Raw genomic sequence first — 27128 nt, 5'->3', positions numbered from 1 at the left:
ATAATAGAGAACTCAAAATCAAGATGTATGAAACTGATCACAAAACCTGAAACTTAGCTGACTCTACATCTTCAACTCGGCATCTAACCAGGTAATAACCTTGACCAGACCATTCAGCATCAGGAATAGGAGCATTGGTAAGAATATAAAATAAACCAGAGTGATGTTCCACAAAGTACTGTACACCAGAAGTACGATTACATATTTTTTGTAAACCATTTGATGGATTGACCGAATCTATAACATAAACCTGTGATAAGCATCAAGATCAACATATCACTAGAAAATAATAATTTCATAATGTATTCATATAATAAGACCAATAAATTCCTTCCTCGGATGAAGTTCTTGAGTTTGAATTCACAGTTATGAATTTTCCGTCTTTTGTGCTTGTTATGTCCACACAAAAACTGGAATTGTTTTCAGTAAATAATGGGAGATCATCCTCATGATCATATCCAAGTCTTCTGCAGAGAACCCTGTCATAATATCATATGACAGTTAGGATGGCATCTTATGCTAAAACTCATTCCTTTTCCCAGCCTCGAAAAAGTGACAAAAAGAAAATCCAATCATAAGATTTTGCCTTTAAGGTCGTTGATTTTCATCTGAGAGAGTATAGAATAGATAACTTGCGTCTTGAGCCCATGCCAAGCTAACAGCACCATCAACTTCCAATTGTGGATCTATTAATCCACTTCTGAGGTCTTTTATCTGGAGAGTGAATCGTTCACCACCGGAAATATCAAGTGTGTATGCAAGGTAGTTGTTGTCAGGTGAAACTCTGCATGATCCAACGTTGACATACCCTGTAATGTTGACTACATTGTCAGCAATCACCAATAGGAGAGAAAAAAATGAACTTAAAGAAGAATTTAACATTTAAACAATTTGAGAACAAACTATCCCATGAAGGCTGGTCAAAGGCTCAAATTGCGAACCTTTAAAACCTAAGAGAAACAAGATTAATAACTAAACATGTCATGTTTGCATTCTGTTTCAATTAATTACAATACATTTTATCAACAACACTAGATGCAGTAAACTGGTATTTAACTATTTCCATTAGAAATTGAGTAAAGACGTCATGTTTCTGTCAGATATGCATGATTCTATTGATATCAGCTCCCATTAACAATTGAAAAATCAGAAGTTCAGACTCCAGAGCTTCCACTCTTACCAATTTTGAAAGCGAATGGAAATTCAAAACGAAAATGGTGAAGCTAGAATAAACATACCATATTTCTCTGCGAGTTCATTCCAGTCAAGTAAAATCTCCTCCCTTTTTGATCTTGTCATTCCATAGCGAAGAACAGCATTCTTCAGCCAACCAGTCTCTGTTTCCAGACTCCTACACAGCACAGGATACTCCTTTCCCTCTGGAATATACTGGTAATACAGCCTGATCAAGAGAAGGAGAAAAATGTAATCGACTATACTCAAAAAGAGCCTATGTGTAGAGAAATGGTGCATTGCAATAGTTAGTTTCTCAACTTCTCACTCCATCAACAACAATTCTATAGTATAGTTGCATTTATATTAGTTCTACATTATCTATTCAGCAATTGCCATAATACACAAAAATATCAGCACGTGGAACCCAATTCTTTGCACCTCAAGCAATATATGTGCATCCATAATGAGGTGAAAGAAACCAATCTCGACAATGATGAATGAGAGCATACATCAATATGCAATAGTCAAGATTAGATTCAAGTAAAATCAATTCCACTTGTCCATGTATGGTTATATGGTCAAAATTAGTTCTTCTCACCTCTCACATGCAAGACTTTTATTCCTAACAAACAGCAGTGTTATACCATTTAATAATCTGACACTAACAAAATCGAGATATGAATGGTCTTATATCCAAAGCAACTTAGTAAATAAAACCAATCATAAGCTAAATTTCTTCCAGAAATATCTTCTGACTCGCCATCACTAATCTGCTTAATTTTTTATTTTCAGATAATTCATTAATTTGGTCTCTAAAATTATGAACAGCAGTACCATATTTAGTCTAAAATTATATATAAAAAAAAATCTAGACTTTAATTTCTCTGTGAGTGTAAAAACTTTTGAAGAGTGTTAATCACACACTCTATAACTCACTCTTATTAACACATTCCCTCATATTAGTTAAAAGTTATTGAAATCTACAAAATAAAATGTGGGACCTACAAAATTTTATGATTTCTAATAAATTTCAACCATGTGGGTTCAAAAGAGGGTCAAGCATTTCTCAAAACTTTTATACCCTCAATCATTCAGAAATCATGATAGATATGACTATTAAGCCAAGCTAATTAGTCTAAAAGCCAACCAACTTACTATACTATATCACAATTTGTGATCTTTTTTTATAAAGATTGGGGAGTGAAGCCAAGACGACTAAGGTGGGCATCCCAACTACGTTGGCACCCCACCAAAGGCGATCAAAAAGGCCACTCCACCTGAATATATTGATGCTCAAAAAGGAACAAAACACTTGGGGGAAAAAACCAAACCCAAGGAAACAACTATGTGAATTTGTAAAAGGGAAGGTCCTGTCTGTACCTAAGAAGCTCCCTAGAAATAAGATCAAGAGGATAATTCCACCAAGAATAATCAAAAGACTGGGCAGCAAAAGACAACTTTGTGATTAGATGACATTTCAATTTTTAAACGTAAGTGCATAAATTATTATTCAATAAGTATATGGGTAAATCACTACTTCCGTCTCCAAAAGCGTAAGGCAATGACAACTTAGTCCTTGAAAGAACAAAAGTTTTTAGTTAGTCTTGTGGAAACAGTAGGACAATTATGTCCTACTTCCTCTGACTCATATATAAACAAAAAAGTTACTTTGCACCTTTGATTCAAATATAAAAGTAAATCTAATTAATTTCACCCTTTATATAATAATAACATTCCTAAATCATCCTACATTTAATTGCAACTTTACTTTCAATGACTCTATTTTGTTAATGATAACAAGTTCCAATGAAGGATATTTTAAAAATAATCTTATTTTTTACTTGAAATTAGTAAAATTAAATGACTTAAGTAATTTTAGTTATTTTTGCTTATATAATGAGTCATGAGGGAATATCATACAACTTAATGTCAAATTGATCACTTAAATGACACTTTTTACATATTTAGGAACTAAATAAATCAGAATTTTCTAGAAACTTTTTGGACTAAAATGACATCATTATAATTTCACAGACTAAACTAACCTATCTTGGTAATTTTAGACATTAACATGGTGGTGCATTACTCTTTATTTTTACAAGGTACACGGAGAATTTATTAAAACCAAAAAGAAAAAAGGAGAAAGGTGAAACCAACCAGGGTCCCCAACGCTCAGGGGGAGTGGAAACGGAGGGTGGCAATCGCGCTTTCATCTCTGACGACAGAACGGAACGGAGTTTGACGGTGTCGGCCATGAACGCATCGGCGTAGCCGTTTTCGCGGTTGAGATGGTCCAACAGATTCGGGTCGTCGGTGTTGGACATCCAGTGATAGGGGTCCTGCCAAGTCTTCCCGTGAACCGAAACTGTGAACGGCACCTTCTTTGGTGACGGCGGAGATTGCGGCGGTGCCGGAGAGTTGCTCCGCCGCCGGCACACGGAAGAGGGGGTGAATGTGATGACGGTATGGCATGACCTGGTGAGTGACAGTGTGCTGTTTTTGGAGTGAGCAAGTGCGCGGAATAATGCCATGGGAAAAAAGTTTCTCAAATTCGAATAAGTTATTTATTTGTATGTATGTAGTAGTCATCACTTTGGGGAATTCATTAGATGTCAAGACAAAATACTTTTGAGTAACAATGAGTGATTTTGGTTTAAACCACACGAATCGTTGCATACTCAAACAATTTCATATCCACCTTGAATGGTAACAAAGATGAGTGACTTTGGATTTGTAACACTACATTCGTAAAATAAATAAGTAAAATTCTAAAAAAAATTGTAATTAAATAAATGCATGTTCTTAGAAAAAAAATATTTTATTTACTTATTTGATAAGTAGTAAAATAGAGTTTTTTTATAAGATGATAAAATAAATAAAGTAAATAATAGGTTCAAAGGTCATTTTAGAATATCAATTTTATTTTCCTTTCTTTCTCTCTCAAAATTTTCTTTTTTCTTGCATATATTTAAACTTATCTTGGTAAAACAATGATCTTGAACTCTTTAACCGTTGGATCATCATGAAATTTGAACACCGGGTTTAGAACTCATTTTCGCACATATCCACCGTTGGGATTTACGAAATAATATCTGTGGTGAGTGGAATGCCCCTCACACGTAACTCTTTGTTTTTTCTGCATACACCCAAACTTATCCCAGTAAACTTATGATCCCGGAATCGTTAATCGTTGGATCGTCGTAAAATTATGACACCATGTTCGGATTGCATTTTCGCAAATCCCCACCGTTGGGATCTATTAAATAATGTTTGTGGTGAGAGAAATTTTCCTCGCACGTGGACAATGGAATGAAGTCTTCAATCCTTTCTTCTCTTTAACGCTTGAAAACCCTAATAGAGAAACCAAAGGAAAAGCTTAAAAAATCTCAGGGAACCACTAGAGATGTTGTTATTCCTGTCGGGCTACACACGTGAACCCGCTTATAGGTAAGATATGAGTTTATCATAATTGAGGTTAGAATGAACATGTGTAGAGATCCTTAGGGGATAGAATTATGATTTATTTGGAATGTTTATTGTATTGTAATTCTTCATGTATGATTATAATTGTGATATTGTTATATTGAAATCATGAAATTATGATTGAAATTGTGTGTAAGTGATAAATTGAATATGTGATCAATTGTGAGATAACATGTTGCTTTGAGATCATAACATTGTTATTGAGATTGAGTATAAGTACAAAGTTGAACATGTGTTAATTTGTGAGATAAACGTAAACATGTGATAGTGGATTGTGACATTATGAGATGTTAAATTGTGAACATGAGAGATGGTTGTGGATAAATGTATGGTTAATACTTGATGTGATAATACTTATATTATGAGTTGTGAATTATACAATAATCCGACCTCGAGAAAAGTGTTTATGTGCAAAGTGTTAAAGGAAAAGTGTAAGGTTTCAAGTTAGGAACCTAAAGTATTAAATTCTAACACAATGTGTTAAACGTGTTTGAAACACGAGTATGAGGTCGTGGGTATTATATAATTCATGAGTAGCTGCATGCAAAAGTTGTTTTAAGGGTTGGACCTGAATCAAAAGGTGAGGCTCTAACAAATTTTTTGGAATTTAGGCCTTCAGGGTAAAGACACTCAGTTTGAGTACTCCGTTAAGCCTATGTTGATCCCATATGGTTGGAGCCTTCTCGCAAAATAGAGTGACCCTGACTGGTCACCTTATGATTTTACTTAGTGAGAATGACCTAATATACTCATTGTGTGATATGTCTTGTTATGTACTCCTAAGCGCCCCAGTGTGATTTTTCACTGGCATGGTACCACATTGCATATAAGCTTGAATCTTAGTATAATTGTTGCACAACGTTTGTGAATTATTTATTATAAAATTGGTGAGTTTTGTTATATCTTGACTCGAGTGTGTGATTCATGTATAATGTGTTTGGTGATTTCTATGATGAATTTTAAATGATAAAGTGGTGAAGTGACGTAGATTTTAGTAAGTTGAGTTATGTTATAAATAATTCTATAATGTATTTTGATTATGTCTTTGTTTATCTGTATCTTATTTAGAAATGTGATAATTTCTTCCTTGTGTGTTGTTTGTGTTTGAATCCTATGATGATCTTGAACCTTGTGTTCGAGGGAGCAAATGATTAAATGAATGACTTTAAAAAACCTCGTGCTATAAGACGTTGGGACACATTGTGGTATGAATATATAGATACCCAGCAAGTAGCCCGTAAACCTGAGTTGATCTAATTAGTTTGGTTTATATTTTTTTTTTTAGAATTTGGGTTAAATTTGACCTAATTCATTCAAACCTTACCAATAAAGTGTTGGTTATATTTTTTCATGTTAATACAATATTTTATTTTTATCTAAAATATAAAACATTGTATTAGCATTGAAACTATTAATTTTATTAGTCAAATATTATCACAATTTAGTCTCTTTTGAATGTATTTAGTCATTATATACTTAAAAAAATTTTAAAAAAAATTATTATTCTGAAAATTTTAATTTTTACAAAATAAAAAATAATTTCTAATCTTTAGATATGATTAACTCAATATGACCTAACCCATTTATGATCAGGTTGGTCTATATTAAGTTTTCCAATAAAAAAAACATAAACCTGATCAAATCCACAAAATTTTAATCAAATTGAATAACAAGTTTAGTAAAACCAATTCAATATGATCCGTTAACATTCCTAAACTATTTATTCATTATTCGAAAAATTCAAAATCCCCTTTAACTATTTGGCCTCCTTTTCGTAAATTAAATAGCTACCTTTAAAAAATAAAAGATTGGCTTGTGTGTCTCCATCCAACACATTCTTTGGAAAGGAAATTTATGTGCTGATATTTTATAGCAAAGAAAGGAGTAATACAAGCCTCTTTTTGGCGTAATTGCGGCAACAAGGTTAGAGCTTAAGATTTTATGGGAGCTAACCAAACTTTTCACCAATAAATCAACTCTACTAGTTCGCAATATACGCTTATGAATTTGTCTATGGAAATTTCTTCCTTTGTTTTCTTTTATTTTTATATAAGCATTTATTTTCTTTTATTCTTCATTCCGTATAAAAAAAAAGCTATTAAATCAATAGGAGATAAATAATTAATTTTAACAGTTTTCAAAATGTATTTTGTTTATTCTGAATTCATTGAATTTGTTAACAGCATGAAAAATTATAGTATTTTGTATTTAACTTTAATTCATTTAGTTCCATAGCATTTTTCAATTGTATATATAATTTGGACATTTCTTTATATTAATATGTTGTTGATATATAATCTGATTCAACAAGAGCTTTAAGTGTTGTTTATTAATGAATTCTAAACATGAGAGTCAAATTTTCAATTACGTAAGATTGATATAAACCGAATAAATTAAAACATGATATAGCTTTAGCAACTATTTTATAGCATTATAAAGCAAATAAAGATTAGGACGAAACTTGTGAATGAAAAGTTCATTAATAGAAAAATGGTTCTTTATGAGTGCTTTAAATATATTTGTTAAAGAATAAAGTAGATATTAAATTTTGAACCTTAGAAGCACGAAAACAAAATATAGACAAAATTTTACACATAATTAAATATTGTAATTCTGATTGGTGTAAATAGCTTGTGTTTCTTTATCGTTTTTATTTTGGCCTTGTAAAATTGTTCCGTTTTTTATATAGGCATGTGATTATAAAGAATATGTTCGATCGTTGATCCAGATTAATCTGTTTCAAAAATACGAAGGCAGTCAAAGGTGGAATACCCCTCTCAATCATGATTTATTTATACAGAGTTAAGATTCAAATTCTTTTTATTTTTATTTTTGTCAACTGATCAATAGATCCACCTTGTGCTATGAACTGGTCTTAATAATACTTATTTGTTAGCCTTTAATAAAAAAAACTGCTCCATATATCAAAACAAGGAACTTAGACCTATCATTACTTGCATCAATTAGTTGTTAGTAAACTGTTATTTTGAGAGTACCCTTAATACTTTTTTTCTTATAAAAAAAATATATTTATGCTTACATAAAAGTTAAGACTTAACTAATAATGGTGTTTTAAAAAAAACTTAATTAATACAATAAACCATCAATAAATTAGTAATGTGAGTGATAATAAATTCGATCTCCTTAAATACGATATTGAGTTTGAATCTTATGAATTAAAAAATATAATTAAAATGAAAGAATCTTACTAATGATTAATCAAGTTCTTTGATGAAGATTAATTACCGATAAAGTGGATAGATATTTGATACCATGATAAAAAAAATACTAAATACAAGAAAAAAGAAGGCTATTTAGAAGAAAAAGAGAGAAGCTAAAATTACATAAGAAAAAAGTAGAATTTATCTTAATTTTGTTTAAGGCTTCCCACATGTGCGCAACTTATGATTGAAATTGGAAACTACATACATGCTTTGAGAGGATCACAATTTATAAAACCCAAAAGCATGCTTTGAGGATCACGCGCTAGATATAGATATATAAGAACGTTTTGATTTATATCTTCGAATGAAATAAACCAACATCAAACCAAGCCATTTTTTCTTCTCCCTTGTAGCAATGAAACACCACTCCTTGTCATTTAAATGGCTTCTTCTGATTTTCCTCACACACTCAACCCTTCTCACCGCAACACACTCGTTGACAATTCCAAGGATGAGTCCAATTCCTGAATGGGAAACAACACTACACAACCACCCTGCAATTAATACAGAGGAAGTGAAAACATTTTACTTCAAACAGGTTCTGGATCACTTCAACTACAGGCCAGAAAGCTACACAACGTTTCAACAAAGATATCTAATCAATTTCAAGTACTGGGGTGGTGCCAATTCTAGTGCTCCCATATTTGCATACTTTGGTGCTGAATCACCAATTGATAACTCCCCTAATGGCGTGGGATTTTTAACTGATAACGCTGCTTCCTTCAATGCCCTCTTGGTATACATAGAGGTATTGTATTTGTATAGATTTTTTTTTTTAATTTATCCGTAACAATTGAACACAAGTAGCAGAGTTTACAATAGCTCATGCACGTGCCACTCTCTCTTGGTATTGTATTTGTATACATAATAACTCTTTGTTTTTTCTTTTGGTTTTTATTGGTTCTAATGAATGATAATCTACCTTTCAAAAAAAAAACTGAAGGATAATCTACAACATACAATTGGATTATTGTGACTCTTAATTTCTTTTATCATTAGCACCGGTATTATGGGAAATCAGTGCCATTTGGATCCAGGGAAGAAGCATTGAAGAATGCAAGCACTATTGGGTATTTCAACTCAGCTCAAGCCTTGGCAGATTATGCATCAATACTCAAACATGTAAAGAAGACATTACACGCCAAAAATTCCCCAGTGATTGTAATTGGAGGATCATACGGTGGAAGTTAGTTTCTCATATTAGCCTTTATTCGTATTGTTCCAATTTTTACCATAGTTATGATCAATTAGTTTAATTTTCATAATACACTGTCGTTGTCAATAAATCAAAGATCATCATTGGTATAACTTTTCACATAAATATAGTAAAAATCAATTAACTTACCATGTACGATGATTTGTTATTAGAAGACAGTAATTGTCAGTACATACATTGTTTTCACTTAATTTACTATTGAGAACAAATCTTTGTATTATGCAGTGCTTGCTTCATGGTTTAGGCTCAAATATCCCCACCTGGCGATTGGTGCCCTGGCCTCATCAGCTCCAATCCTATACTTTGATAAAATTACACCACAAAATGGTTACTACTCTACTGTCACAAGGGATTATCGAGTATTTACCATAATTTGGTGCTTTCACCTTTTATTTATTTATTTTTCATAAAACACATAAAGTGATTAATTTGATGATGAAGTGGTTTGCAGGAAGCCAGTGAGACATGTTATGAAACTGTACTAAAGTCTTGGTCTGAAATCCGCAGAATAGCTTCTCAACCAAATGGTCTAGTCACTCTCAGCCAGAGATTCAACACTTGCCAGTACAAACTCTAATTTGCCCTCTCCCTTTGGTTTGCAATCTAGAAAGTCACCCTTCTCATTCTTTATTATGGGATGAAATTTATTTAAAACTTGATAATGATGTCGGTTGCACTTGCACCACTCTTCACTAAATGATGTGGGTTGCAATCGCACTCTTGCAACTCTCACTCCATGTGAATTTCATCTTATCATAAGACTAATTTTATACTTAAAAAAAAATTCTTTCTACATTTAGTCACACTTTTGATTTTTTTATTATTGTCGAAATTCAAATATTTTATATAAATTTGATCCTCTTATTATTTTAATTGTGTAATTTTGATTTATCTATTAATTTGATGTTTATTATGTATGAAAGTATTAATGTGGCAGTGCATTAAAATATTATGATAATACTTTCGTTAAATATTAGATATTAAGTAAATGAATAGACAAAAAATAAACAATTAAAATAATAGAGACCGAATATCAGAATATGCAAAAAAAAATGATGAACTAAAATCAAATTTTGATGATAATAAAAAGATTAAAAGTGAAATTAAATCACACTACTTTTTCATAACTCTTTTTTTTTCTTTATCTTTTTTCATCACGTCGTCATGCATCTCATCCCACCATTTTCTTTTTTTCTTTTCATATTTCTTTCCTTGTAAAATATATTGTGAGAATGTGGTATTAAAATAACATTACCTTTACAATAAATAGTACATTAAAAAGAGTACAAAAGAATGCTGCTAGCTTTGCTTGTTTTGTTGGTGTTAAGCTTTAGAATATTTCATTTACTCAGTACGTGTGTGACATTTTGCAGTACATTAAACCAATCTTATGAATTAATCGACTACCTAAGGTCGACGTATGTTTATGCGGCTCAATATAATCAACCACCAAGATACCCAGTTAGTATGATTTGTGGTGGCATTGATGGAGAATCTCTTGGAAGCGATATCCTAAGTAAGATATATGCAGGTATTGTGGCTCTTAGGGGAAACAGCACATGCAAAGTTAATGGCCCAACTAATGTATCTGAGACAACTGTGGGATGGAGATGGCAGGTAATTGCATTAATTTACAATTGCAATGTGTTTTAGCATTTTCCTTTGGTGATATAATTTGGTAACAGCATTAATTCTTTCAATTAAATTCGATATCATATTCATTATGATGGACATGACATTCCAACAAAAATACATTAAATGGTATACATGTGTCTCTTAAGAAAAAGAAAAATACATAAAATATGGTTGCATTTCGTTAGTTAACGTTATTCCTCTACTAACTACCTTACTTCTCTCTTTTTCCTATCAATGTTGATTATGTCTAATGAGACATTCTAATAAAATTTTCATATAAAGAAGTTCTATACAAAAATTTCTAAATTGCCAACATATCATATAGAGTTGTTCCCATGAAAGGCTGCAATTGATTAACTATATTGCTTTAAGGGTAATTTGGGCAATATCATTATAAAAGTGTGGGGTAGATAATTAATGAATTAGGTTCGCATTGATAATTCTATGCTATAGACTAGTCACTGAGTCGATCATAAAGGGTACCCCATGCTCTATGATTGTTTTAGAAAGCGAAAACTATGGAGAGTTAAGTTATCAAGATACAATGATATGGAAGAATTTGAATCAATTTTCACTCCTTGTTACTTAGCTAGTGATTAAAAATCAGTTTCACTTTCATAAAGTGGCCGGAATTTGTAGGGTGGTGAAATTACCTATACCTTAACTATACCTTTAATTAATAGGAAAGATGTTTAATAAAAAAAAATTTAAAAAACTCATATGCAATCTGCTAAAAAGACCAATTCTTAAGGCATACTCCAAACCACTCGTTCAAGTCCTTCTCACTAAAAAAGTATGAATGGATTTTACTTTTTCTTTTGTGGATGTCATTTAATTGAAGAGCACTATATCTCATTAACTCTAGAGCTACCACGCACCGACTAGCTCTATATGATTAAGTATGAGTTTTATATTTAGAAAGTTGCTTAATTATTTGCTATATATGATCAACGTGTGCTTAACACGAGTTACTGTATTTATCTTTCAGAATAGAATAATTAAAATTTAATTTGATTTTGATATTAATATTATGAGTTTTATGTATTGCCAGCATAACTGTGTGTTTTTTTTTTTTTTTTTACATAAGTATCTAATAGAAATTTACTTTGTCGCACCATCATCATATTCGCTAATATGATGTGATGAATTCATTTATGAAAAAGTTAAATTTTTTTAATTATTTTACAGATAAAAAATTTAAATAATTAATATAATTATAGTTAATGCTGATAATTACTTTTATATGTATAAAAAACATTTATAAGCTATGTTTCAACCATGAATTAATTTGATCTCATTTTGCATTATTTGATCATTTATGTTACTTATACTATTAATCCGGTATGTACATTCAGACATGTAGTGAAATGGTAATACCCATCGGCATTGGAAATGATACAATGTTTGAGCCTATCCCTTTTAACCTAACGAGGTATGCCGAAGGGTGCAAGGAACAATATGGTGTCTCACCTCGCCCTCATTGGGTCACTACTTACTATGGAGGCCATGTAAGTGCTCTTTTGTCCTCTCTTCGTTGTAAATTTCATATGTATTCATTGCTCTACAAACGGTATTCTATGTGTTGTAACTTTTACAAGAAATTTGCCTTCAATTGTATTGACACGTTTGGAAACTTCAATTTATTGTGGCTAATGCAGAATATTAAATTGGTCCTTCGAAGATTGGGTAGCAACATTATTTTCTCCAATGGGCTAAGGGACCCATATAGTATTGGCGGGTAAGCAACGTAAAATACAAAAGCTAATACTCGTATCATAATATTATAGAATTTTTTGAGTAATTGTTTTAAGACAATATTTTAAAATAAGCTTTGTATGAATCGTCTATATTTCAGGGTTCTGGATAACATATCAGACAGCATCGTTGCCGTTCATACAGTTAATGGTATGCCAGCTCCTTGGTAGTTTCTTTATATATTTTAATTGTCGATTTATTTTAGAATCTCGAGGCACTATTGTCTATATATAATGTGATACGGCTATGCACAGTTTCGAGCATAATTTAATTAAAAAAACAGAAATAATTAAAAATAAAATGAAAAACATTAGAAGACAGAGTTTATTTAATGAACAATCGGATTTTAAAAATCACAAGTATTGATTATCACGAAGGAATTTTCTAAGGATTTTTTCTGTAGGGAAATCCTAATGTAATGCTGAAAATTTTAGTAGTGTTAGCACAATAATAATTTTCAATAGACAAGTGTGGTTGGTTTAATTGCAAATGAAACATTCTTGGTAAACTAGCTAATGATGCGATTGACATTCAAGAACTTTTATATATGAAAAGGAATTGATGGATTATTCTTGTACAAAAAAAAAAAAAAATCGTACTTAACTATTTTAAACTAGTAGAAATTTCAATGTGATAATTAATTAAAACCCTGTCGTAGTTCGGAAAGAACTTTTAATGCGAACAAATACTTTGAAGTTTGGAAAAGGAAAATTCATCTAAATGTGAAGCATTTTCATTAACAATTTATGAATATAAAATAAAGTTATAATCAAAATGGTTTAGTCATTCTTATATCATATTTAAGGCGAACCTATTATTTTTCACCATTTTCTATCAAGACATTCAAATAATAACATATTGCTATTAGCATGGCTGATGAACACGAAACTTTTAGGTTCTCATTGCCTGGATCTTCTGCGGGCAAATCAAAGCGATCCAGGATGGTTGGTCGAACAACGAAAGAAAGAGGTCAAGATCATCAAAAGGTGGATCACACAGTACTATGCTGACCTTGATGCACTCAAAGACAAGCCAAAATTCCAGAGCAAATGATAGGGGAAAATTAAACAAGTTGACAAACATTGTATTACGAAGGCTGTGCTCTGAAACTTTGGTGCATCCACCATAATTTGCAACACTCCCAACCTTCATAATTTTATTTTTTTTATTGTTTAACGGTGTAAAGAATTTTTACACTCATTTAATAATCACAAACATATATGAATGATAAGTTTAACGTCTTTTACAACAATTATGTTATTAGAAGTCATATTTATCATATTTTTTTATTGATTAATCGTATAAAATATTATACATTGACTATGAATGCAAATTAAAATGTCATTATTTTGCACACATATTAAAAAATATTTGATTTATATAAATTTAGATTAAAATATCCAACAAGTACGGGTGGATATTCATAGATTTTTCTCGGTGGGAATAAGAAATAGTTTAAAATTAATTATATTTTTGTTCTTAATTTTTTTTACAAATTTACTTTTAGTTTTTAAACAAATTTATTAGTATTTTTGGAACCTGTATTTTTTTTTTCTATTGAGGATTTTAGTCATTACTATCAAGTAACATAATTAATTGATGCTGTAATATTCATGTTAACATCCCAGGAACTTATCACATCCAGTAGTTTGATGGGACAACCACAGGTAATTTCAATAAATTATGTTTTCAAACTCTCAAATTTATTTAACATCATTAACTAGTATTCACTTGATGACGAGACAAGTTACTGGATTTCAAGCGTAACTTGTTACAACATCAATTAACATTGTTACTCGACAACAAGACTTATAACTATTAACAAAAGAAATTTATATGGATCAAATGCATTAAAAAATTTGTTTAGGGACTACAAATGAAATTTTCAAAAAGTTTAGAGACCAAATACATAATTAATGTAATAGTTTATAATATTTTAGCAAAGGAAAAATATCACAAGCTTTTACAAAATACATAATATCATGAGAAAGAATCCAAAATATTTAGGCTTCTACAAATTAAAATTGTCTTTGACGCTTTTTCATATTTTGAAAATATTCTGATTTTTATTGTCAATTTTATAAAAATTTAAAATGATAGTGTAGTAAAATTAGTTTCAATTTATTCTTTTTTTTTCCTTTTTTTTTTTTTTACATTCATTTAAAAAAGTATCTTATGGGACAATACTTACTTTTTTATGGGAGAATTTTTTTTTCATTACACATACAAATGAAAAAAAAAATCTTGTGGGGGGGGGGGGGGGGGGGGGGGGGGGTGGGGCAATTGCCCTCACAAGATTATATGTGCATCCGCCAACACCAACAACATTTAAGAAATGCATAACCACATTCAAACATTTACACTTTCCTTAGTCGTGGTGATAACTAAGTACTAAACGTTGATTCCCTTTAGGCGATTGATTTTAGGAAAGGGACTTTGTTCCTTGGTTGGGTTCCTAGTCCACTCCAAAGAGTTTTCTAGTAGTCAATGGACTGAAGTTTCTAAGTTAGGCTACTCCTATATGAAAATTGCAGTAAAAAAACCGGTAAACGGCTAAAAGTGATAAATGAACTTAAAGGAAATAGGAAAAATAAGGAAAATAAACAAAGTAATGCAAATAATAGGCAGAAAAATCATTGAGTTTTGTGTATTGATGTTTGTGTGTGTTGTTATAATGTGATAGATCCTATTTATGGTGATCGACTAACTACTACATTAGCTGAAACACTATTAAAAAATACCTAAAATCTAGGAGATCTTGGTTAGCATCCTTTCAACTGCTTCCTTGTCCGTCAAGTTGACTTTCATGTTCTCTAAAACGGTCTGCACACTATCCAAAGCATTCCATTGTAGTCATTTTACCATTTTACCCCATTCTAGTCATGTTAATCACCTCAATTGGCTTCCTTATGTTAGTCATAGCCAATCAATAGTTGTTGCTTCAACGACTAACTTTCTAGGTGTTAGCATAATGCCCCCCGTTTTCCTAAGTCATTTGAGTTTTGAAATTTTATCTTCTCAAACGATGATATTCAAGTAACCAAGCGTATTTGATTTCAACAACCATATTTCGAGTTTTGAAATTCAATTTTCGTTTTATTTTTTATTTCTCTTATCTTTTGCAATCAATCTTGGTCTTTCTTCCTTATAAAATTCTTTAGTAGCTTCGTTCTTGTACTTGCTCCTAATTCTTCTAAAAATCCCTAACCTTGAATCATGTTGGTTGCTTCTAAACAACCTACTTCTAGTGCATCTGTGCGCTCACCAGAGCTTGACCCTTATTCCGCCACTAACACTCTTATTGCCTTTGATAAACATCACCAAAAGTTCATTCTGGGCCCTTGCTTTCTTAATGATGGCGAAAATACTGATAAAACGGCTAACAAGCCGTTTAATCATGAGAAAAATCCTTTTCCAATCACTTGTGAGTGACAAGGTTTTCAAACTCGAGAGTTCACATAAACTTGTAGAGCTTACTTAATAGAAAAATAATATTGAAAGCCTACTAATGACATATACACTTAACAAAATACTATATTTTGCTTGGTTATAAAAAACTTAACAAAATACTCTTACCACAACAATAATTTAACATTTGAATTGAATAATAAAGTCAAATAACAAATCATAATAATAAAGTGTAATAGTACATTAATACTAAATAATACCAAATCATATATAAATTCATAAAAGCATAAGTTATTAAAGTGAAAACATTTTAAAAATGAGTTAATTTATTCAAATTGTTTAAGTCATTGTAAGACACGTGGCCTAGACCTTTTTCCAAAATATCAAAATTGTTAAAGAAGGTTTCAGCTTCATACAGAGATGAATGGAAGGAATGGGGAATTTATGATATGATCATTCTTTCAGCCATCGATATGCACTGGCCACAGGATGTATGGGTCAAAATCTTAGGGTTTTGGTCGATAGCTATCAAGGGGTTCATGCTTCCAAAAGCTATGGCTGGCTTGACTCTTCTAAATGTAGTGGCTATTCTTAACTTATCGATTCATGGTGAGGAATTACGCTTACTCTATGGAACATGATGTGTTCCTTGTACTACCCTTGGCATCAAATTCTTCAAAGATGACTCTAGGTATTCCAAGTTCATGCTTCTCAATGCCAACAAGAGTGGCATTGTTTCCAAGGCCTTTCTTTTTATGTGGTTTTGTAGGTACTTTATTTACACATGTTTGATATGCATAATGAGCGAATATTGCAACTTTGTATCGACTATCTGTTTGATCAAGTGACCTAGGAATAATTAAAAGGGGGGGGGGGGGAGGGTTGAATTAATTATGAACGTGTCTTGACTAATTAAAAATCTATCCTTCTTAATGTTACTAGATTCAAATAGGCTTTTACTACTAAGTTAAGAAAGTAAAGAATAGAAATAGAAACTTAACCAAAAGTAAAAGCGATAATTAAAAGTACACAGCAAAAATTAAAGAGTATTGGGAAGAAGAAGACAAACACAAGATTTATACTGGTTCTTGAGATTTTTTTCAACCTTGTAAAATCCTTTACAAGCCAAAGATCCACAAGGGATGTACCCTCCCTTGTTCTCTTTGAATAACCAAGTGGATGTACCCTCCACTCGAACTGATCCACAAGAGATGTATCCTCTCTTGTTCTCAGTATAACAATCCCCAAGTAGATGTACCCTCTACTTGTACCACAAAGGATGTACCCTCCAATGTGTTGGGACAAAGAATTCTTAGGCGGTTAGTCCTTTGAATCTTTGTAAAGGGGAAACAAAAGATATCTCAGGCGGTTAGTCCTTTGAAATCTTTTGTTTAAGGGGAAGGGAAGAATCAAAAGAATTCTCAGGCGGTTAGTCCTTTGAATCTTTTGTAAGGGAGAAGAGAGACACAAAAGAATTCAGGCGGTTAGTCCTTCGTTCATTTGGCAAAGGGAGAAGAGAATGAAAAAGATGAATAACACAAGTTTTTGAACAAAGAACTTTTCTTGGAAGAGAAAGTGTTGATAAAAAACTTTTAGAAAGATGAAGAGAAATGAATCAGAAAATACTATAGAAAGTGTTGAAAGATTGATTGAAAGATGTTTGAGAGATGATGTTGAAAAAGATTGAAAGATAGATGATTCAAAGATGATTAATGATTATAAAGATGTTGAAGGATGTTTATTAAAACTCATGCCATGGTCACATATTTATAATCTCTTGATGACTCAAGTCAAAGCTTGTGACTCTTGGCAATTTCTTTAAAACTAGTCACTTAAAAATTTGTGACTTTTGAAAAAATCTTCATAAACAAGTCACTTGAAGAATTGTGACTTTTGGAAATGTATTTTTCGAAATCAGTCACTGGTAATCGATTACCATTAAGGTGTAATCGATTACACATCAACTGATGTGACTCTTCATTTCAAATTTTGAAAATTAAAACGTTTAGAAGCTCTGGTAATCGATTACAAGTATGGTGTAATCGATTACACAAGTTTCAAATACTTTAAAACTATTTAAACATAAGTTATAACTCTTGAAATTTGAAATCTTAACATTTTAAAACACTGGTAATCGATTACTACCTTCTGGTAATCGATTACCAGAAAGTAAAACTCTTTGGTAATGATTTTGTGAAAACTTCTTGTGCTACTCAATATTTTGAAAAAAAATTTTAGTACTTATCTTGATTGAGTCTTTTCTTGATTCTTGAATCTTTAGTCTTGAATATTGATCCTGATTATTCTTGAATCTTGATTCTTGAAACTTTGGAATTTGCTTAACTCTTGATTCTTTGATATCATCAAAATAACCTTGGAAGACATTGCTTCCACACTATCACCTCTGACCATGTTTTGGCTTTGGGTCCCTTGCTTCTCTCCACACTGTTTAGAGGCATTTTCCAGCTTCTCAACAATCTTGAAGACGACCGGACTAAGTATAATATTGTCTCCGATCCAATTTGGTTTCTAATCCTTTAGGCACGACTATCTTTTCTGGACTCCCTTTATCCTAGGACTGGTTTGTTAGAGATCAAATAGGAAGGCACTTGTTGTGGACAATCTCTCATTCTCCTTCTAGCATAAAAAACGCCATCCTTTTCGATTGCCAACTAGCTCTTGATGACTAATTTTACGCTTCACTTTTCTCTCCCCCCTCTTAATTATCGGCTAATAGGTTCGAATTGGACATTGGTGGGCAGGACTACATATAGTGAAGGTAATATCATGGTTGGAAACAACTAGTCATCAACCTTAAGCAGTCATTGCCTTGTATTTTGCATAAGCTTACATCAAGGAACAACAAGCTAGCCCTTAAAGCTTATTATCTTCATTTTTTGTGAGGCAATTTGGTTTAGTGCAATCTATTCCCAAGATAATAAGTTTCCCCATCTGTCTTCTAGTTAGTCTACATACTTCTTGTCAACTAAATAAGATACTATAGTTCTGGAGGACATTGAAGACAAGCTCCACTCCTTTGTATTCAAGTGCTTTGCCTTTAGTCCTAACAATGTGGACTTCTTCACATAATGGTGAGGGGTTATGCTGGTTATCTTATTTTTTGGTCAACAGCCGATTTTCTCGCTAAGCTGATCAATGACATGTCTGATGATGAGATGCCATCCTCTATCCTCATTAAGCATAGTCAAAAGAGAACAACTACATCTAATTTAGTTATCCAAGAAAGTTTTCTCAAATTTTCCTTTGATTTCAACTTTTTATCTCTTATCTTTGCTCACTTTTATCTTATTTCTACATATCTATTTTTTGGATCTACGGGGTCTGGCTCAGTGGATGTAGATGCTCAACCTAAATCTCTTAAGCTTTGACTAGTTCCAATATCGGCTGGTGAACATAGGCAGAAAATTCGTCAGTCGATGACACTCCAAACTTTTGTTTCTAGATCGACTCATAAACATCAACGTGGTACTTCTGAGGTCTTTAAGCAGGTTCTAACTCCTTTATTTTCTTTATAGACAATTTCCCTATTTAGATGTATTGCCTAAAACTTCTTTGTTTCAGGTTGAGAAAAAATAGAGTAGGAAAGATAGAGAACTTGCAAAGGATATTTTTAAGGAACCTTCTCCAACTCTCAATACTCACCAGACCAAAACGACTGAGAGAACTGATCCCAACAAACGTAAAGATAACTCAACCACTCCTGCAAGATCAACCAATTTTATCCCAGTCCTACAATAACCTTCCATGTTGAATAAGGTTTTGTCTGAATACTTCTAATCTCCTATGACTAGTCCTCCAATTACTTAAGATGCTTCTTAACTTTGAAGCATAAAAAATATGTGCAAGATGCACTAATTTAGTCATTTCCAGAAAATTCTATTCATGTTCATACTTTAAGGAATTCTCTTCTGAAACTGGAAGCATAAGCTAATCCTACCATTATCCCTAAGGCTGAAAGAAAAGTTTATGAGCAAATCTCACTGCTGCTACTAGGAGACTTAGAAGTAAAGTATGAGCTTAACAGCAAGCCAAAGGATCAAAGTACCCAAGAGTCAGAACAACTGAATAAATTGGAAGCTACTAAAGCTAACACAATTGCTTAATTTGCCTTTATTAAGGAGAAGAGGCAAGCTAATCTAGAACCACAAGCTAGGACAAGTACTCGACTAGTTGAACTTCAAAGTCAGGGCTATCTAGTAGGAGATCTCTACCCTTCAGCCTGTTTTAGCTACTGCAATCATTCAAGTGAATGACTATAATGATACAAGGGTGGAGCCAATGTTATTAAAATTGAACTGGTTGTTAGACACTGGATGATCAATCACTGAATGACCCAGACATATCTTAAGGTTTTGATGAAAACAAAGATATAAATTTATGTTAACCATTTTGTTGCATGCAAGTCAACAAGTTTGATGAGTGGAAGCAACACCAGGTGAGACTTATCCATTAGTGGATACCTCGTTTACTGGAAGCAAAAAGTACTTGTCTAGTCCATCCTAACACCGATTGGAATATTCATTTTAATTGAATTATCCATTTATGCCAATTTATATGATTCTATTTAAAAGGAATATGTGTGTGTGTGTGTGTGTGTGTGTGTGTGTGTGTGTGTGTGTGTGTGTGTGTGTGTGTGTGTGTGTGTGTGTGTGTGTGTGTGTGTGTGTGTGTGTGAATTAATCTTATTTCCTTTATAAATCTAATGACACTATTGGGTTATGAATAACAGATATGGAAAGTCTTGATCTTATCAGATAGAAATGCGCAGTATCTTCTTATTTCAGGAAACAAGATCAATATGCACAACAATCATTTTATTCAATCCTGAAGACACTCTGCATAATTAATTACAAGTTTCTCTTTACCTATAAATACGACATCAAGGGTTGAAGAAAAAAACAAACACATACAAAACAACGAGTCGTGAATCAAGAAACAAGAGAAAAGAAAAGAATTTGTTGAGAAATACACTGAGCTTAAGAGAGTCCATCCTTTGTGATATACAAAGCACTTGTGTGAGATTAGAACTTCATTGTAAATTCACTATTTGAGTGTTGTAAAGAATCTATGATTCTATTTCAAACTTTTTCTTGTGAAAGCCAAGAGTGACTTAGTGACAAAACAATACTTGAGTGTTCTTAAATTCAAGGGGAGTCTAAGGGTTGTGCCGATAGTGACCTTGAGAATATTTGTATGCCAAAAGTGCCAAAAAAAAGAATACTTGTTGTAATCAAGTTGGATTAGTGGAACCCTTTATTGGTTGGTAAAGAAGAACTGGATGTAAATTAGATTGAGTGAACCAGTATAAAATGAAGTTTTTACTACTCTTCTTTAGCTTATCAAAGTATTTCAAAGTTCATTATTGATACATTCTGCACACAAGGTTTTCATTGAAAAATAAGTTTTATACGTCATTGGACGACAATCCACTTTTAGTCACTAGATGAGGGTTTTTATAAACTTGCTTACTATAAACATCTTCTATTTCAAAAAGGTTTTATATTTTGACTAACATACTATTCAACCCCCCTTCTAGTGTGATTTATTGTATTTCACCGATCATCGACTCAATTGAGGCACTGGGTTGATGGGTCAAAGGTTAGATTGGTGGGTCACTAATTGACCTAGTATGACGAGGGTTTTTATAAACTTGCTTATATATAACATAATATGCTTGATGAATCCATATTCCATTTTTCAAACTTAAAGTACTTAATATTCCAAATAACAAATAAAATTCATACTAGAAGATATCTATCCATACTCCAAAGTTGACAAAACAAATCCATAAACAAAAAGGCAATAACATAAGTTCATGAATAAGTTTTAAAATGAAAACACAAATAGCATCAAGACATCAACATCCTGAATTTATATTCAAGGAGCCAATGTTGGATCAATTGGAGGTATTCCTTCTTCATCAAGTGGTTCTTCAGGTGCAATTTTCCCCCCCAAAGAAATGAAATTCTTCAACAATATTCCCTTCACTTAGATTCACATGTTCCATGGTCTTTTCTTATGCATCATTATCCTCATCCTCATCTAAATTTAATTGATCCATGGAAACATCATTATAGATAAAAATTAGCAATTAATATAAAGTTTTACCTAATAATACTAATGTTATAAAGAAACTTATTAATATCATCTAAAGTTGATTGGATGAACATGAAGTTTTTCTGTTGGGACTCTTTGCAATGGTCCATGTCGTTGGCACTCTTCATACCCTTTGGCATACTTCACATAGTTAGTTGATATGCTAGGCCAAAAATAGTCATGCCTATGAATCAACCACTTCATTTTATACCTTGATCTATGGAAATCACATAGCCCCTCATGTACTTGTCCTATAACTGTTATAGCTTCAATTGTACTTACACATTTCAATAGAAACCAATCAACTATTCTTCTATATAGGTTGCCATCTAGTATAGTGTATTTCAAGGTCTTTCTTTTTAACACTGCACTAGCCTTAGTTGACAGCTCCTCCAAGGAATTTATCAACTCGTATTGCTAATCACCCGCCGATACATCTTGAGCAACTACGTCAAACCATTTGTACTCATGCTCTTTGACTTCTAATTCCTTGTACTTAGAAGCATGTTGGGCCAAATCATTGGCTTCTTGGTTTTCATTTCATGGTATGTATAAAATTTCAGCATCCATCAATTGTCTTAGCAATTGAATAGTTGATTAATACAATGAAATCAAATTTGGATGGCAACATCAATATTGGCCAATTAGTTGTTTAATTATTAGTTATGAATCACGCATGGTTTCAACAGATTTAGTGTTTTTGGCTAACGATATTTTCAGACCTAGGATCAAGGATTCATATTCAGCTTGACTATTGGAACAATTAGCTAGTAATTCACATGTGAATTTCCTTCTTTCATTTGGGCTAGTTACCTCTTGCAACGTGCTTGCAGCTAATTGTGTTTTCGATCCATCAAATGACATAATCCATAACTTAATTCCTATATGAGCCATTTGTTTGTTTGTCAAACAGGTCTGGAGGATCTAAACATGGATGTTGCGCTAGGAAATCAACTAATGCTTGACCTTCACAACTTTCAATGGAAAATAATTAAGCGATTATGCACTTAATTTTAAAGCCCATTTCATCAACCGTCCTTGCAAGGTAGACCAATTTAGAAAGTACTTAATTAAGTTGATCTTTCAAACCATAAACACTTGTTTTAGAAACACATAGTATTCTAATTTAGTGCATGCAAAGTAAAATGATAAACAAAGCTTTTCAATAGTTGTGTATCTACATCCAATATCGACTAACAATCTTCTTAAATAATACATAGCCCGATCTTTTTTATCATCAGTTTCTTGTGCCAACAAACAACCGATGGAGTTTTCAGCTGCTGATGCATATAATTTTAGACAAGCTTCTTCTATTGGAGGTACCAACATAAGAGATGATGCCAAGGCTTGTTTGATGTGATCAAATGCTTCCTCTTGCTCCTTCCCCAAACAAAATCTTCTAAGCTGCAACAATGGTGAAAAAGATTTCAACTTGCTAGTCAAATTTTCTATGAATCGCTTAAGGAAATTGATCTTCCTTATTAACCTTTGCAGCTCCAATTTATTCTTGGTAGGGGAGGCTTCTAGGACTGCCTTGTTCTTTTTTTTGTCGACTTCAATTTCTTTCCTATGCAGCAAGAAACCTAGGAAGTGGCTTGTTATTATCCTAAAGACACGTTTTTCAAGATTCATTTTCAATTCCTTTTGAATGCCTGTTCCAGGTCTATTAAGCATTGGTCAAACTCAGCCAATTTAACAATCCCATCATCAATGTATACTTCCATAGTCATGCTAATCAAATCATGAAATATCAAATTTATGGCCCTTTGATATGTGGCCCCAACATTCTTAAGTATGAAAGGCATCACTACCCACTAAAAAAATACCAATGGCACCAAGGCACCTAAAGGTTGTTTTTTGAAATCCTCTTTAACAATAAAAATCTAATTATATCATGAATAGTCATCCATAAAGGTGAGTATTCCATTATTAGTCACATGATCTACTAACATTTTTGCAACTAGTATGGCTTACTCATCCTTAGGAATAACCAAATTTAGGTTTCTAAAGTTAGCACATACACATACCTTGTTCTTCTTCTTAATGAGTGGAACTATATTAGACAACCAATCCGCGTACTCCGTCCTTCTAATAAATTCTGAAGACAACAAACATTCCACCTTTTTCTTGACCATTTGCAAAACCTCTGGATTAAAACCCTGAGCAAGTTGCTTATACAACTTAAAACCCTCCTTCAAAGGTAGCCGATGCTCAACCAAATCCTTGGATAACCTTGACAACTCATGATAATCCCATGTGAAACAATCCTTATATTGAGTGACAAGTTCTAGTAGTTTTGCTTGTTAGTCTTTAGATAGTAATTCGTTTATCTTAGTCAGTCATGGGAAATTGGTTGTTCCTAGATTCGCATCTATTAGTAGATTTTGGGCATCTAATAAGGGTAATGGTTTCTTGATCAAATTTTGTTCAATCTTCTACAAAGATTGGCCCCATGTACTTCCCTCATTACTTCTCAAATAAGTGTGCCTCTATCATTTGCATAATGTCTTCTAGCACTTCCATTATCATGAATTTTTAGCTTATTTTTCAATCAACCGTATGTTAGCTAACTTTTTTTAGCTTAAAGCCTTGATTGGTGATCTTAAAGGCTTTAGCCTCATAAAATTCTTCTACAAAGGCTATCTCCATGGTCAACTGCATAAGAGGTGAATAAAATATGGATTATGTGGACACCATATTTTTAGAGAACGGTTTGTGATTAGCCAACATCACCTCCAATCTAGAAAATAAGAACTTGGTGGAGGGTAGATGGTACACAAAAATTAGAATATATCCAATCTCTTCTTAACAAGATTGAATATGAAGGCTTTGTATTCACCACAAAAAATGCAATCTATATGTCTTTGGTCCTACAATAATTTTGACAATTAGTTCTCCCATAGTTGTTGTAGGATCTCTTGTGAAGACAGTCATATGCATATTTGTCCCAATCAGATCTTGTTTGGACTTCCCTAGCTTCTTTACACTGGAGTAAGGCATCACATTTAGAAATATGACATTGTCTACAAAGGCTTGGCTAATTGGTCTCCCATTTATCACTGCCTTCATATGTAATAGCTTTAAATGCCTCGCATGATCTGCTTGTGGCTTTTATAGTTTGGAAATGCCTTTTGCCAAACTTGCCTACACTCCATCATCAGCTAGGATGTCACCTTCTACGGTAGCCGTTAGTTGATCTTGACTAGCAAACTCCACATGAAGGATGCCAACAACCGTGTAGGAATAGAAGCATCATCTAATAACAACCCATCCAATTCAAAGTTTTCTAATTCTAAGAGGTGGTAATGCCACATTTGTTCTGGCTTTTTCTTATGGCCAAGCATTTCAATAAAAAAGGTCTAGCTGAGGTGGTGATTCCATATTTGTTTTGTCCATCTTATGGCTTTCCTCCAACATCTCAAACATCCCTCTCAGGTTCTGCATGGCTGTCTTCCTTTGCTGACATCGCTTTTGGCTCCTAGTTGGAGGCTTATTCTCCATTGGCTGAGCTTTTTTCATGTTATTCAAAAACCATTATTCCTTTTCTACTATTAATCTAGGCCTTTGTGTCTTGGCATTCTTTACATCTCCCTGATTCATTATTGTTATCTTTGGGGTGGTAACACCTTCCCTAACATTGACCTCAACTATCTATCTTTCACTGGACGATTTCCCTTACCCTATGTCATGTCTCCTTCTGGATAGAATGTCACCTTCACATGATATATTTTTGCGTTGGTGAGGGTAGCCTAGGCATTGGAACATAGATTTCTTGGTCAGCTAAGGTTCTTTTCTTACCTTATCCCCTAATTCTTTCTTAAGTCTCCATTGTTGGCGGGGTTGCCCCTCATCTTTTTGCCTGAATCTAAGAGGCATACTTGATGCTGACACCATACTAATTTCATCCAATGAAAAAGGATTGGCATCCACCTGCATCTCATTCCCTTTTTTGCCTAACCTTAAGCATCCTTCCTTAAAGGCCCCTTGTTTGGTATTTTTGAATGCCAAACAATTAGTTGTTGAATGCTCAAGCATTATGCCACTTACAATATCTTTTATTCCTTAACTCTTCTAGAAGAGGAATTCTTTGTCCTTCAAGTAGCCGAATTTGTTGATCCTTAACTAAATAGTCAAAGATATGTTCTGCTTTGGATATGTCGAAAAGGCAAGACTCCTTTCTTTTGGATTCTTTGCCTTTGAAAGGTTGTAAGGTAGGACAAGAATAAGGCTTTCCTTTGATTAACTCGGTCGCCATCTGGTCGGCAGGCAAGTCATCATCAAGGTCTTCCTTCTCTTATTCCATGACCATAGATATGGTTTAAGGATTTCTCCCACCTCTATGAAATTTTCTTTGATCCTTCCTATCTATGAACTGCTCAACCCTAGCCTCTTTGACGGTTAATTGTGTCAGATCTACACAATCTTGTGTAAGTAGTTGCTCCTATAGTTGTGCAGTCATGTTCCCAATTACAATAGTTGCATATTCTGATTCTAGAAATTGAACATTACATTTACTCCTCATGCGCCTAAATCATTCCAAGAATTTAGTGATTGACTCGTCAGCCAATTGTTTGGTATTCATCAAATTGGCTACCAAAATGTCTTGTTGAGGGCTGTAAAAGGTATCATGGAAACAACATTCCATAACAGCCCAACTATTAATCAAATTTGGTGGCAAACTTGAATACCACGTGAATGTCATGCTGGTAAGTGATAGAGGAAACAACTGCAATCGATATTTATCATTTTGGTTTTGCATTGGAGGAGGTCCAAATGCTTCAATGCCTGTTACAGGCCTAGTGACCAAAGGTTGAATTCTGGGTATAGAATTAGTTGTTGCCTCTGATTGGTTGTGATGGTATTCCTCCTCTAGAGCCTTCTGGATTTCATTCAAAACCATAGGTTTCACAATATTGCTTGATTTCCTAGGGAATTATTGCAAGATATCATGGACACCCATTCGCGTTTGTTGACGCATGACAGTGTGATAGGTGTCGCCATTTTTAGTACTAATGCCATGGTGTTTGGAACTCCTCCTTTGCTATCCACATAATCTTCCAGGATAAAATTTGGTTGATTGGTAGTGGCTTTTATAGATATCACAAGGATATTAA

At 32.9% G+C, this 27128-nt stretch overlaps 1 protein-coding gene and 1 pseudogene across 2 annotated transcripts; one reads left to right on the top strand and one right to left on the bottom strand.

The window, feature by feature from the left end:
- Positions 1–3883, bottom strand: part of LOC100812290 (protease 2-like) — a 29474-nt pseudogene extending 25591 nt beyond the window's left edge.
- Positions 3884–8079: 4196 nt separating this feature from the next.
- Positions 8080–13720, top strand: LOC100811751 (lysosomal Pro-X carboxypeptidase). Of its 2 annotated transcripts, XM_003517823.5 has the most exons (9): positions 8080–8631; positions 8883–9069; positions 9325–9458; positions 9551–9663; positions 10473–10716; positions 12090–12242; positions 12393–12472; positions 12590–12639; positions 13385–13720. In XM_003517823.5, exons 1-9 carry the CDS (start codon positions 8239–8241, stop codon positions 13540–13542), a joined length of 1512 nt encoding a protein of 503 aa, XP_003517871.3. In that variant the 5' UTR covers positions 8080–8238; the 3' UTR covers positions 13543–13720. The 2 variants fall into 2 exon arrangements, with proteins under 2 accessions (XP_003517871.3, XP_006573176.1); XM_006573113.3 differs by lacking the exon at positions 8883–9069 and having other exon boundaries at positions 8099–8631; positions 9541–9663.
- The last annotated feature ends 13408 nt before the right edge of the window (positions 13721–27128 follow it).

This window comes from Glycine max, chromosome 1, assembly GCF_000004515.6.
Source record: "Glycine max cultivar Williams 82 chromosome 1, Glycine_max_v4.0, whole genome shotgun sequence".
NCBI classification, from domain to species: Eukaryota; Viridiplantae; Streptophyta; class Magnoliopsida; order Fabales; family Fabaceae; genus Glycine; species Glycine max.
The sequence above is the reverse complement of the archived record's forward strand: the minus strand, read 5'-3'. Positions and strand labels throughout refer to the sequence as shown.